This window comes from Balaenoptera physalus (assembly GCF_965194825.1).
Source record: "Balaenoptera physalus genome assembly, chromosome: 7".
NCBI lineage: Eukaryota > Metazoa > Chordata > Mammalia > Artiodactyla > Balaenopteridae > Balaenoptera > Balaenoptera physalus.
In genome coordinates this window covers 100,825,963-100,840,362 of record NC_138886.1, presented here as the reverse complement: position 1 = coordinate 100,840,362, position 14,400 = coordinate 100,825,963, and the positions used below count along the sequence as shown (strand labels likewise).

The window sequence follows — 14,400 nt, the reverse complement described above, 5'->3', positions numbered from 1 at the left end:
TCAATGAATTTGGTAAAGTAGCAGGATATAAAATTAATGCACAGAAATCTCTGGCATTCTGATACATTAATGATGAAAAATCTGAAAGAGAAATTAATGAAACACTCCCATTTACCATTGCAACAAAAAGAATAAAATACCTAGGAATAAACCTACCTAAGGAGACAAAACACCTGTATGCAGAAAACTATAAGACACTGATGAAAGAAATTAAAGATGATACAAACAGATGGAGAGATATACCATGCTCTTGGATTGGAAAAATCAACACAGTGAAAATGACAATACTACCCAAAGCAATCTACAGACTCAATGCAATCCCTATCAAGCTACCAATGGCATTTTTCACAGAACTAGAGCAAAAAATTTCACAATTATGGAAACACAAAAGACCTTGAATAGCCAAAGCAATCTTGAGAAAGGAAAATGGAGCTGGAGGAATCAGGCTCCTTGACTTTAGACTATACTAAAAAGCTACAGTAATCAAGACAGTATGGTACTGCTTATTATTTCTTATTCTGCCTGAATAGGAAAAGTGGTAGTGAACATCTTTGCCTTGTTTCCATTCTTAGGGGAAAGCATTTGGGTTTTCATCATTAGTGGTAGTGCTTGCCTTAATTTGTTGTAAATGCCCTTCATCAGGTTAAGGAAGTCTCTTCTATTCCTAGTGTGTTGAGAGTTATCATGAATGGGTGTTGAATTTTGTCAAATACTTTTTCTGCATCAACTGATATGATAATTCCCCGCCCCCCTTCGGACTGAAGATAGTCTCTTTTTAAATAAAATAAAATTAAATTGGAGCTAAGGCATCAATAAATTGCCTCATAGGAGGGATTCTTTATTATAGTCATTCTATGAATCCATATGAAAAAGTCTATTTATTGGGATGCATAGTAAAGAGGCATTTTTTTCTTCATAACTTTGAAAATTTGGCAAATGTTCTGAATCTCCTGCATTTACTATCAATTTCTTGTATTTTTTCTCCATTGTATTTTTCATTATTCAAGTCTATGTACTTATATGCTCTGCTCAGCTGTGCAGCATCTTCACTTAAAATCAAACCTTATTCCCCAGTAACATCTGTAAGCATCCAATTCTTTCCATTTCAAAACGTATTTTCTACTATTTCCTCGGAAAGAAAAATTTTATATCATATAGACAGCCAAATTTCATATGCTTTTGAAGTCTAATTTAAGAAATGTAATCTAAGTTACCTGCACCCATTTTTAGATTATTAGTATTCACAAAATCTTGCTGAACCCTCTATAATTGATTTTAATGTATTTCTACATATTTACAGGCATAAATCCCTTCTACATTTATAAGACAAGTAGTTCAAGAAATCTTTTGAAGATTCTGATCGTATATCTACTTAATGAAAGTATCTTTAAATACGTTTATGATTAATATTCTCCTTTTAATGTAGTCTACATGCACATGCTATGACACACATTTAAAAATAGCCAAATTGATATAAAGTATATGAAATATACATATATTTTGTTTGTAGAAATTGAAAGCATAGATTTAAATTACTTAAAATATATTTTCAACTTTGTGAGAATTTTAGTTTTATTGTGTTTTTGTCTAACAAGTATTATTCTTTTGTCTTACTTGAGAAATAATTTAATTCTTATAATTTTGGTGACATAGGTAACTTGCCTATATTTATTTTTGTCTCTTTGATTCAGATCACAGATTCTGCTCACCTTCCAGTTCACACACCAACGATAAAGAGAAAGGAATATCATAATAGAATCCTCTTTCCAACTCAGGTACTTGATTTAGTTATAAACTTAGCAGGTCCTTGAAAAATGAGAATAAGTTCGTTTTAGTCTCTAACCCCTCCCTCCCTCCTCTCCCCTTCCCTCCCTCCCTTTCTCCTTTCCTCCCTTCTTTCTTTTCTTCCTTTTTTCTTGGAGACTTCTGGTTAAACATAGTAGATTCAAAAATGCCTACACTTTTGCTTTCTAATGAAACTTGTTAAACAGACTAAAGAGAGAGAGTAGACAAATAAGTCAACATAATTTTGAAAGATGGAAGAACCTGAGTGAGGGGTTAGGAGAGCTGAGAAATATGAATGTCAGGTGCTTAGAAATGACTTGCCAAAAAGTCACAAGATAATTAATACTTTGGAAACCTAGAAGGATTCAGGGATTAGGGACACCAAGTCCTTTAGGAGGCAGAGGTGACATGTGGTGCTGAAAAGAGGGGAATAAATTGAAGATCTGAGAAAAAGCAGGTAGCCCCTGTACACACTCAGGGCCCATGGCAGGGACTGCAATCTGTCCATGTCACAAATCAGTAAACAGAGACAATGAAGGTGAGAAAATTTCCCAACTAGTATTTGGAGACACTGGATTTTATTGTAATTTAGATATTGCTAATTTACGATAACAGTAATTTCAAGCCAAAGAGGCATGATACAGAAATGGAAAATCCATAGTGGATTGTCAAATTGTTGATAATTTTGTGAAGACATCTGCAGTTTTATTTGTTGGGGTTTCTACACCTAGAAAGTGTAATATGGCTTGCTTAATCGGAGTGTTCCAATTCCCGGAGCACATTATTTTTTTATTGATAATAGAAAATGAAACATAATTTTCTATAGAGAAAAAATTTAAAATTATTCTTTTTTTTTCAAAGAAGGTAAAAAAAAACATATTATTTTTGCTACCCCTCCCCAGTAAAAATATGTATACATAGGCAATTCTGACTCCATTCCTAGTTAAGGAATCATTTGAAGAATTTATCAATCTAGAATTTTTAAATGTTCAGGATATATTAGCTCAAATAAAGGCCAGGCTTAATTTATTTGGTTCCAAATAGTAGTAATGAACATTTGATCACCACTTAAATAATTCTCCTTCTTCTTCTCCTCCTCTTCCCTTCTCTTCTTGATAATTTTTGGATCCTTTAATCAGTATTTTCCAACTATGAAGTAATTAAGGGCAAGAATCTTAAATGCTGGTAAGAAAAGGGGGAGCTGCTTTTCTTGGCATATAAAATGATATTTTGGGCAGGGTGGGTTGAAGGAATCACCAGAATCACCTTTTCATAGTTATTTAACCGTCGATGTATGTTTGGTCTCTTCATTTTGTAGCATAAGACCCACAGGTTTTTCCTCACGTCCTTTACCGTTCCCACCAAGTGTCACCAGTGCACATCTCTGATGGTGGGCTTGATAAGACAAGGCTGCACCTGTGAAGGTAAGACCCGAGGAAGGGACACATGGAGTCAGAGCCATAATACTTGTACCTAAGTGTTTTAGTCAACTCGGTGGTTTAGTCAGCTGCCATAACAAAGCACAGAGACTGGGTGGCTACTAAACACAGTCATATATTCCTCACTGGCTGGAAGTCTGAGATCAGCGCACCAGTATGGTCCAGTTCTGGTGAGGACCCTCTTCTAGGTTGCAGACTGCTGACTTCTTGCTGTGTCCTCATGTGGTGGAAGGGGCCAGGGAACTCTGTGGGGTCTCTTTTTTAAGTGCATTAATCCCATTCATGAGGGCTCCACCCCCATGACCTCCCAAAGTCTCCACCTCCAAATACCCTCACATGGGGATTAGGATTTCAACATGTCAATTTTGAAGGAACACAAACACTCAGTCCACTGCATTTAGTTGGTAAGAAGAAATTTCGTTCTCTTTGAATTGTAGAAGCATGACGGTGAACTGATTACTTTACTAAAAATTCCTCTGAATCTGTTTCATATGAACGGGTGATCTTTGGGAGCATTTGGGGGGGACCTCTGCATTGTGCAGCTCCAAAGAGCCTCATGCCCTCATAGCCTGTGTGAACAGCACCCCAGGGAGGCATGCTGTGTAGTCTGCCCATGCAGGCAGGGCCACACTTATTAGGAAAATGTGTTTAATGAAATTTTGTTCTCTGTAGCACTAGTAGAGTATGAGGATGACATCCACCAGCTTATGTGACAGGAAAATGGAATACTATCCTTGAGTTGTAATCCTTTTATTTTACTCAATGAATTTATTACAGTAGATATCGTTGAAAGAAAGAAATATATTTTTTGGAAATATCAAACAGTGGATCACAGTGCTACACAGGCACCTCATACGTCATCCTAGGGAACAGACTCCGTACTCATTGGTTTCCCCAGCCAGTCCTGTCGAGTGTCCACTCAGGGACACACAGTGCTGAGCAGGACAACTTTCCTGCCCTCAGCATTGTGACCGTCAGAGATGCCTTAACCATAAATGTGTCCTAGCATATTAAAGAAAATAGGATTTTAAATGGGGAATTATGTGCCCATACAATTCTCCTAGGGCAGCAGAGGCAGGCTCTGAGCTGAGCTCCCAGGAGCATCTCCTGCTGCCAGCATTACTCAGTCTCTGCTGAGCCTGGGACAGCTCCACCTTTGTCGCAAGAAGATGGTGAATCTGGAAGCTGCCACCACTGCTGCAGCCCTCAAAACCTGCAACTTCTGCCAGAGTCAAGAAAGACCCTGTTGCTGCAGAGTTAAGAGAGCTTCCATCAAATTCAGAAACCACTACTGCAGCTGTGACCTCACACTCCCTCTGTCAAGATCCAAGCCAGTAAAATGGATGTGCTACATCAGGCATCTCTCCCATCTTGACTCAACTCAAAGTCTTACAGAGAGTTATCTTATTAGTGGAGCTTACATCAGGTCCAAAACTTAGTTCCAAGGGAGTCTGGGAAATGTAGTTTTTAGCATTTCACCTCTACAGTAGTAGACAGAATTGCAATGGGGGTTGAGGGAGTCAAACCATCATATCCCTTACAATCATATCTCTTTATTTCCCTCAAAAAGCATGTGGGTTCTCATGTCACACAACCTGTGTAGAAAAAGCTCCAAAAACTTGTCCCGTGCCTTTTCATCAGAAGAAAGGTGCCTTCTGTCTAGACTCACAGAAAGGCATGGGAACAGCCTATGAAGGCCATGTCTGGGTAAGTGTCAATATTTTTGTTTCAGATGAAGTCTTAAAGAGTTTATTATTCACTTTTCACAATGTGTGCACAATATTTTTCAGAAATATTTATGATATGTTATATGATATTAATTATATGCAATTGAAAATCATCTGAAGAATATGATTTCAGAATAAAGTTTAAGTGTCCCCGATAGGATATTTTCAAATTTCCCAAAGTTTTCTGTTTAGACCTTACTTTGCAATGAACGAATGCTAAAATCCCTTCTAATGGTGTAAATTTGACTTCCGGTCAGTAATAATAAATTATGAAACTAAAAGTGATAGAATCTTCTTCAGAAATATTTAAAATCTGAGTTGAATTTGAGGCTACCAAAATTGAATTTAATCTTAGGTAGAGGCAACGCTGTGACTAGTGTTAATGGAAATGGTATTGATCTTATTTTCACAACCTAAGAATTGTTTAGTCCTCAAAGGAATTATGTTATATAGTTCTGTTCCAATCTTTAACAAGTGGTAGATTTGTAACACATATTTTTTTCATTTTTATTATTTTAATTTTATATGTAATAATTGGGTAGTATTTGATGTTTCAGCTTGGATTGCTTTTATTTGTTTTTTGAAAAATAAAAACTAAAGACTCCAAAGAAAGCAGGGATGAAAAAAGGATGGCAGAGGGCATTGGCTGTAGTGTGTGACTTCAAACTCTTCCTGTATGGTATGGATGAAGAAGAAGACTCAAAACCCAATGTTGTAGTTAGTCAAGTGATTGACATGAGGTAAGCTTCGAAAGGGAGAGTATTTTTTATCAAAAAAATCTGGGAATTAAAAATGGTTTCTGAAATTTTTAAAAATAGTGTTGTCATTTAACTTATGTTAAGTTTCTAATTTTCTCCATTGCCATGTGAACTTTAAAATAGAAGATTTTTGCCTAAAGTTTGCATCATTACCTCTTGGGTATGGATTATAATTGTGTAATATTTGTAATAGTTTTTTTAATTATTTTTTTTAGTCAGAAGTTTATATTCTTATGTGTGTGTGTGTGTATGTGTGTGTGTAGCAGAAAAGGAAATACAACCTTAAAACCAGATGCTCTTTATATTGAGATATAATTCATATATTATAAAATTCACCATTTAAAAATGGGCAACCCAGTGGTTTTTAGTATATTCACAAGGTTGTAAAACCATCACTACAATCTAATTTTAGAACATTTTCATCACACCAAAAAGAAACCTTTATTAGTTAGCAGTTGCTCTACATTCACCCCTGCCCCCAGCCCCAGCAACCATTAATCTGTTTCTATCTCTATGGATTTGCCTATTCTGAATTTTATATAAATGGAATCATACAACATGTGGAGTTTTGTAACTGGCTTCTTTCACTAAGCATAATGTTTCAAGACTCACCCATGTAGCATGTATCAATACTTCATTATTTTTCATGGCTGATGCCCTTTATCAGGTTGAGAAAACAGCCTTCTCTTCCTGGTTTGTTGAGTGTTTTTATCTGTAAGGGGTGCTGGATTTTGACAAATGCTTTTTTTGTGTCTATTGAGAAGATCACATGATTGTTTTCCCATTAATTCTCATGATGTATTACATTAATTGTTACTTGTATATAGAACCAATCATACATTCCTGGGATAAATCCCACTTGGTCATGGTATCTAATCTTTTTAATAATATGTTGGATTGGGTTCAATAGAATTTTTGAAGATATTTGCATCTATATTAACACAGGATATTGGTCTATAGTTTTGTTGCCTTGTGATATTTTTGCCTGGTTTTGGTATTAGGATAATACTGACCTCAGATTAAGTTGGAAAGTACTCTCTTCTCTTTTATTTTTGAAAGAGTTTGTGAAGGATTGGTATTAAATATGTTTGGTAGAATTCACTAGTGTGGTCATCTGGTCCTGGGGGTTCCTTTATGGGATATTTTTTGATTGCTAGTTCAATCTCTTTACTTGTTATAAGTCTATTGAGATTTTCTACATCTTCTTGAGTCAGCTTTAGTACCTTGTGTTTTTCTAGGAATGTTTCCATTTTCTTTAGATTATCTAATTTTGGGAGCATACACTTGTTCATAGTATTCCCTTTTATTTTCTGAAAGGTCAGAAGTAATGTTCCCACTTTACTTCTGACTTTAGTAATTTGAGGTTTCTTTCATTTTTTCTTGGTCAGTTTAGCTAAAAGTTTATCAATTTTTGTTGATCTTTTCAAAAAACCAACTTTTGGTTTTCTTGATTTTCTCTTATTTTTCTATTCTCTGTTTTATTAATTTCCACTCTAAACTTTATTATTTCCTTCCTTCTGCTTGTTCTGAGTTTAGTTTGCTCTTCTTTTCCTAGTTTCTCAAGATGGAAAGTTAGGTTATATATTGATTTGAGATTTTCATTCAGTTATCCTTTCTGACCCCTTTTCTTTCTCCTCTCCTTCTGGGACTCCCATTATATATATTTTAGTATTCTTCATGGTGTCCCAAGGAACTCTGAGGTTTTATTAAGTTTTCTTCATTCTTTTTTCCTTCTTTTCTTCAGACTGGATAATGTTAATTGACCTGTCTTCAAGTTCAGTGATTCTGCTTTCTGCCTGCTCAGTTCTGTTGTTGACCCCTTCTGGTGAATTCTTCGTTTCAGTTATTGTACTCATCAACCTCTGAATTTCTGTTTGGTTCTTTTTTGTATTTTCTATTTCCTTATTTATATTTCCTACTTGGTGAGACATCATTCTCATACTTTCATTTAGTTCTTTAGGCATGATTTCCTTTAGGTCTTCAAACATATTTAAAATAGCTGATTTAAATCTTTGTCTGGTAAATCCAACATCTGGGTTTCCTCAGAGATAGTTTCTATTGATTGCTTTTTTCCTGTGTATTGGTCATACTTTTATGCTTCCTTGCAAGTCATACAGTATATATTTTTTTAAACTGGACATTTCAAATAATACTATTGTCAGCTCTAGTTATCAAATTCTACTTCTTCTCCAGGATTTGTTATTGTTGTTTGTTGTAGTAGTTGTTTGTTTGTTCAGTGAATTTTTCAAGCTAATCTATAAAGTCTTTATTCTTAGTCATGTGTAGTTATTTGACGTCTCTACTTTGTTAGCTTAGTAGTTAGCTAATGATTTTGCAGAGATTTCTTTAAACATCTGGAACCAGTGAATCTCCCACACTTTGCTGAAGAGCTCTGTGTGCAAGTGGGGTCACTTCTTCAACACTCAGCCAGGCAGTTGACAACACGTTATACTTGTGCAAAGCCTCAAGAATATTGGAAGAGATAATGGCAGAAAACCTCCGAAATTTGATGAAAAACATTTATCTATGCATCCAATGTCAGCCAGAGGTGAGAACTTATGTCCTTCTCTGGTCTTTCCTGAGCATATGCATAACCTTAGGCATGTTCACAGTTCTATGCATGTGCATGATGCTCTAGATTCTTAGCAATATTTCAGACCTTTTCAAAACCCCTATGGATATCTCATTTTCTAACTTTTCCTTTTAAGAGTTTTGGTTAATCTATTATTTTGTCCAGCTGTTAAGCACTGCATAGGCAGCTATGCAGTTAAAATGCTTGCATGAAATAGTTTTTTATAAGTTCCCCTTGGGGAATAGACTTTTCCCTGGGAGACCTCTGAATCAAGCCTAATACTCCAGCTCCTTTCTCCTTCCTCCTCCTCTTTCCAGGTCCCTCAGGTGTCCAGTGGCTTCTAGGATGCACTGTGAATGCAGGCTGCCATTTTTCAAGGCTACTGAGGAGGTGGAAATGGAGCATGGGACTAGGGCGAGTTAAGCTACCACAAAGCTCATAGTTCTTACCAAGATTCGGCTTTTTTTTACTTTTTTATTTTAAATAAATCGTCCTCAGATTGCCACAAACCTTGGTTAATTTATAGAGTTCTAAAAAAGTTGTTTCTGATGAATTTTGCTAGTTTTCTCATTTCTTTTATGAAGGAGAGAATCTTCAGAGATCCTTACTCTGTCATTGTTGCAAATGTCACTCCAGACACTCTTTAAGTGTTTAATAAAGAATATTGAATCGGTGAACTTATAGAAAGTGTATCCTTCGGGGAAAGGCAATATGCTCTCTGCTCCCCCTGATTCTTCTGCATCTTTTCGGCTCCTCTACACTTTTCTCTTAGTGTCTCTGAGCATCTGTCCTTGGCCTTCTTTTCTTCCTTCTCTGCACACTCCCTGGGTGGTCCCTTCACTTCCTGTGGCTCCAGGTAGTGAGACATTTATTCATAGTATTCCCTTATACTTCTTTTCCAGGTGTAACCTGCACTGTGATGGCTGTGTGCTTGCTCAGCCTGAACTTTCTCCTTATCACAGATTCTGTGGGTCTCTACATTCATCCTGTCTTATTTTGATTCCTTACTCACAAACTTTGTTTTGTATTCTTCACCTCAGCTAATGTCATCTTTGTCAGAAATTTGGTATTACCTTGAATAACTGATACAGGAAACTAGATAATCTTGAAGGTGACTTTAGAAAGTTACTCTTGATGTAGATTTTTAATAAGTTGGTTTGGGAGTGTGTGTGTTTGTGTGTGTGTGTGTGTGTGTGTGTGTGTGTGTGTTTCATTTTGGGGACAGGGAAAATTAAAGTGGTGCTGGAGCCAAGGAGTCCAGCTTACAATTGTCCATCCTTCAGATCAAATGAGTGTCTGCATTAAAGCGGTGGCTGCAGGAATTACAAAACAAGAGACAGGTGCAGGAAATATTACTAAAGTGACCTCGTGGGACATGGTGAGTGGCAGAAAAAGGAAGATGAAGAAAAGAGTTGCAATACCAGATGGTACTGAGGTTTTAAGTCATCAAGACTGAAAAACTGAGGGTCACATTGACAGCTGTAGGGGTATAATGGAGAATGGTAGCATTGGGGGAAAGAAATGAGTTTGTTTTAAGTGTTGGAGAAGCCAAAAATTATCAAGTGAGCTGAATTAAACGGACTTCTACTTTCAACCAAGACGGAGTAACAGGGGCCATATTTATATTTAACCTTCCCCATGAAATAACAAAAGAACTGATTTAAGGTTCTGGATATCAGACAATGAAGGGAAGTAAATGAGGTGAGCTCTATACTTGCCCCAGGTTACTGCCTTGTGAGAGTTTCCAGTATATAACACAGAAATTGGAATCCCAGGCAGACCCAGGTGAACTCCCTGAACTGAAGAGATGAAGCTGAGAGTCCAGAGAGACCCAGTAGCCAGAGTTCACAGGACAAAGTACAGAGCTAGAGAGGAGAGAGTGAGAGAGAGAGAGAGAGAGAGAGAGAGGGAGAGAGGGAGGGAGGGAGAGATTGAGAGCATGCACTAGCTCTGCATGGATCTACAGAGGATCTAGCTTGAGGATTCAGCAGATTACTGATCAGCACATGCATGTGAGGAAAACTACAAAATGTTAGCAAATCGAATCCAATATTATGTAAAAATTATATTGCATCTTGAGCAAGTGTAGTGTATCTCAGGAAAGCTGGTTTATATTAAAAAATCAATGTATTTTACCATATCAAAAAATGAAAAAGATCATGTCAATAGATACAGTAAACACATTTGACAAAATCATATATTCTTGATGAACACTTAGAAGGGAGCTTCTTCATCCTGATAAAGGGCATCTATGAAAATCCCACAGCTGACATCATAATTAGTGGCAAAAGACTCAATGCTTTCTCCCTAAGATCAGGAGCAAGACAAAGATGTTTGATCTCACCACACTTATTTAACATTGTATTGGAAATCCAGGCCAGGGAAGAAATAGAAATAAAATACATCCGTGTTGGAAAGAAGGAAGCAAAATTATTCATAGACAAAATGAATATCTATGGAGAAAATTCAATGTAATCTACAAAGAAGCTATTAGAACTAATAAATGAATTCAGCAAGTTTGCAGGTTGCTTGATCAATATATAAAATAAATTGCGTTTCTTTATACTCGCAACAAATAATCAGAAATCAAAATTAAATAAGTAATGCCATTTGCCATAGCATCAAAACATAGGGACTTCCCTGGTGGTCCAGTGGTAAAGAATCCGCTTTCCAATGCAGGGGACACGGGTTCCATCTCTGGTTGGGGAACTAAGATCCCACATGCCCTGGGGCAACTAAGCCTGCGAGCCCCAACTATTGAGCTTGTGCACCTCAATGAGAGAGCCTGTGTACTGCAAACTACAGAGCCCATGTGCTCTGGAGCCCTTGCGCCACAACTAGGGAGAAGCCCACACACCACAACTAGAGAAGCCCAAGCACCACAACAAAGAGACCATGTGCTGTAACAAAAAGACCCCACATGCCTCAAGGACGATCCCATGTGCTGCAACTAAGACCTGGCGCAGCCAAAAATAATTAAAAAATAAATAAATAAGGAAAATAAAATAAATAAATATTAAAAAAAATACTTAGAAATAAATCTGACAAAAGATGTGCAAGACTTGTACACTGAAAACTATAAAATATTGATGAAAGAAATTAACAAAGATCTAAATAAATAGAGAGAGAGACTGTGTTCATGCATTGCAGAACTCAATATTTTAAAAATGTGATTGTTCTCAAAATTGGTCTATAGTTTTAACACAATCTTAATCAAAATCCCAGTAGGCTTCTTAATTCTTTTTGTAGAAATTGACAAGCCGATTCTAAAAGTCATAGGAAAATGCAAAAGAGTTAGAAGAGCCAAAACAGCTTTGAAAAAAGAAACCAACCTAGAAATATATATACAAATATATATAATATTTCTAATATACATATAAAATATATTTACATATATATTTTTAACATGCACATAAAATATACTTTCATATATAAAACATTTGTAACTATATTTCTGCATTTTCTGTTACTTTAATATATACAATATTTTCAACAAGTTGCAAAATCTAGCAACAAATGAAATTGGAATTTTAGATATCTATGTGTAAAAAAATCAACTTTGATTTATACTTTTTACAATATACAAAATTTAACTCAAAATAGACCATAGAACTAAATGTAACACCTAAAACTATAAAGCACCTAGAAGTAAACATGGGAGAAAACATTTCTGATCTTGGATAAGGCAAATAGTTCTTAGATACAGCATAAAGCACAACAGGTAAAATTTAAAAATTGATAAATTGGACTTCATCAAAATTTAAAACTTCTGCTCCTTGAAATACATTGTCAAGAGAAGTAATAAGAGCTGCAGACTGGGGGCAAATCAAATATCTGGCAAAGGACTTATATCTAGAATATATAAAAATTCTTAAAACTTAATATTGGGTTGGCCAAAAGGTTCATTTGTTTTTTTCTCTAAGATGGCTCTAGTAGCACTAAGTTGTCTTTGACTTCATTCGAAACAGTTTTGTTAGATTGTATGTGACAGCTGTCATATCAGCATGCATTAAAAAAAAACTTATCAAAATTGGTGGATTTTTGTGTAGCCTTTTTAATATTGAAGATGGAAGGAAAAAAGCAACATTTTCGGCCCATTATGCTTTATTATTTCAAGAAAGGTAAAAACACAACTGAAATGCAAAAAAAGATTTGTGCAGTGTATGGAGATGGTTCTGTGACTGATCAAACACGTCAAAAGTGGTTTGCGAAGTTTCGTGCTGGAGATTTCTTGCTGGCTGATGCTCCACGGTCGGGTAGACCAGTTGAAGTTGATAGCGATTAAATCGAGACATTAGTTGAGAACAATCGACGTTATGATTATGTGGGAGATAGCCGACATACTCAAAATATCCAAATCAAGTGTTGAAAATCATTTGCACCAGCTTGGTTATGTTAATGACTTGATGTTTGGGTTCCACATAAGTTAAGTGAAAAAAACCTTCTTGACCATATTTCCGTGTGCGATTCTCTACTTAAACGTCATGAAAAAGTTCCATTTTTGCAACAAATTGTGATGGGCAATGACAAGTGGATACTGTACAACAATGTGGAATGGAAGAGATCGTGGGGCAAGAGAAATGAACCACCACCAAACCACACCAAAGTGTATATGGTGGGATTGGAAGGGAGTCCTCTATTATGAGCTCCTTCGGAAAACCAAAGGATTAATTCCAAGTGCTGCTCCCAATTTGACCAACTGAAAGCAGCACTCAATGAAAAGCGTCCAGAATTAGTCAACAGAAAATGCATAATCTTCCATCAGGTTAACGCAAGGCTGCCTGCTTCTTTGATGACCAGGCAAAAACTGTTACAGCTTGGCTGGGAAGTTCTGATTCATCCTCCGTATTCATCACACATTGCACCTTCGGATTTCCATTTATTTCGGTCTTTACAAAATTCTCTTAATGGAAAAAAGTTCAATTCCCTGGAAGACTGTAAAAGGCACCTGGAACAGTTCTTTGCTCAAAAAGATAAAAAGTTTTGGGAAGATGGAATTATGGAGTTGCCTGAAAAATGGCAGAAGGTAGTGGAAAAAAAGGGTGAATACATTGTACAATAAAGTTCTTGGTGAAAATGAAAAATGTGTCTTTTATTTTTATTTAAAAACCAAAGGCAATTTTTGGCCACCCCAATAATAAGAAAATAGCCCAATTTAAAAAAAATGTGCAAGGGATTTGAAAAGATACTTCAATAGAGAAGATACATATGTCAAATAAGCACATAACAGATACTTACATGCTCAACACCATTAATTATTAGGTAAATTCAAATAAAATAACCATGAGGTACCACTTCACATCATAAGAAAGACTAAAATTAAAAAAGATTATTTCAAGTATTGGGAGGATGTGGAGGACCTAGATCTCTCATATATTGCTTTGTAAATCATATAACCACTGTTAAAAAGAGTTTGGCAGTTTCATGAAAAGCTAAACACACACCTAATATATGATCTAGTCATTCTCCTCCTAGGTATTTCTACCAGAGAAAGCATATGTCCATAAAGACATACATGAACATTCATAGCAGCTTCATTTAAAATAGTCCCAAACTTGAAACAACCCGAATGCCCATTAATGGGTGAACAGATATGTTGTGGCATAGCCATACAATGAAATATTACTCAACAATACATAGAAATGAAGTGTTCATCCATGTGGCAACATGAATGCATCACAAAATTGTTATGCTGAGAAAAAGCCAGACAAAAAGACCACATATTGTATATTTCATTTCTATAAGATGTTAGAAAATGCAGATTAATCTAGAGTGACAGGAAGCAGATCAGTGGGGGAGGAGGGAAGAGTGCTAAGGATGGGGGGTAGGGGTTACAAAGCTGTACAAGGAAACTTCTGGGGGTGATGGACATGTTCATTATCTACAATGTGGTGATGGTTTCACAGGTGTATACATAGATCAAAACTTACCTAATTGTTCACTTTAAAAACGTGCAGTTTATTATATGTCAAGTCTATCTTGGTAACATTTACAAAATATACAAATGAGCTGATCTGAGGGCACATGGCCCATATTCTAGGGACCATGGCTTTGGAGTCAGACAGGTGCTCCTTCCTAGTTCCCTGTGAATGGTGAGTCAGGGACAGCCCAGAGTTAAC

The 14,400-nt window shown here is 36.1% G+C and overlaps 1 protein-coding gene across 1 annotated transcript in view; it reads left to right on the top strand.

Moving 5' to 3' along the window:
- Window positions 1-14,400, top strand: part of LOC309664276 (serine/threonine-protein kinase MRCK alpha-like) — a 42,708-nt gene that overhangs the window by 19,460 nt on the left and 8,848 nt on the right. The window contains exons 2-5 of the mRNA XM_082469459.1: window positions 1,692-1,775; window positions 3,104-3,209; window positions 4,795-4,931; window positions 5,552-5,691. Coding sequence (XP_082325585.1) covers window positions 3,173-3,209; window positions 4,795-4,931; window positions 5,552-5,691 — 314 coding nt within the window. The 5' untranslated portion in view covers window positions 1,692-1,775; window positions 3,104-3,172. The remainder of the gene's footprint in view (window positions 1-1,691; window positions 1,776-3,103; window positions 3,210-4,794; window positions 4,932-5,551; window positions 5,692-14,400) is intronic.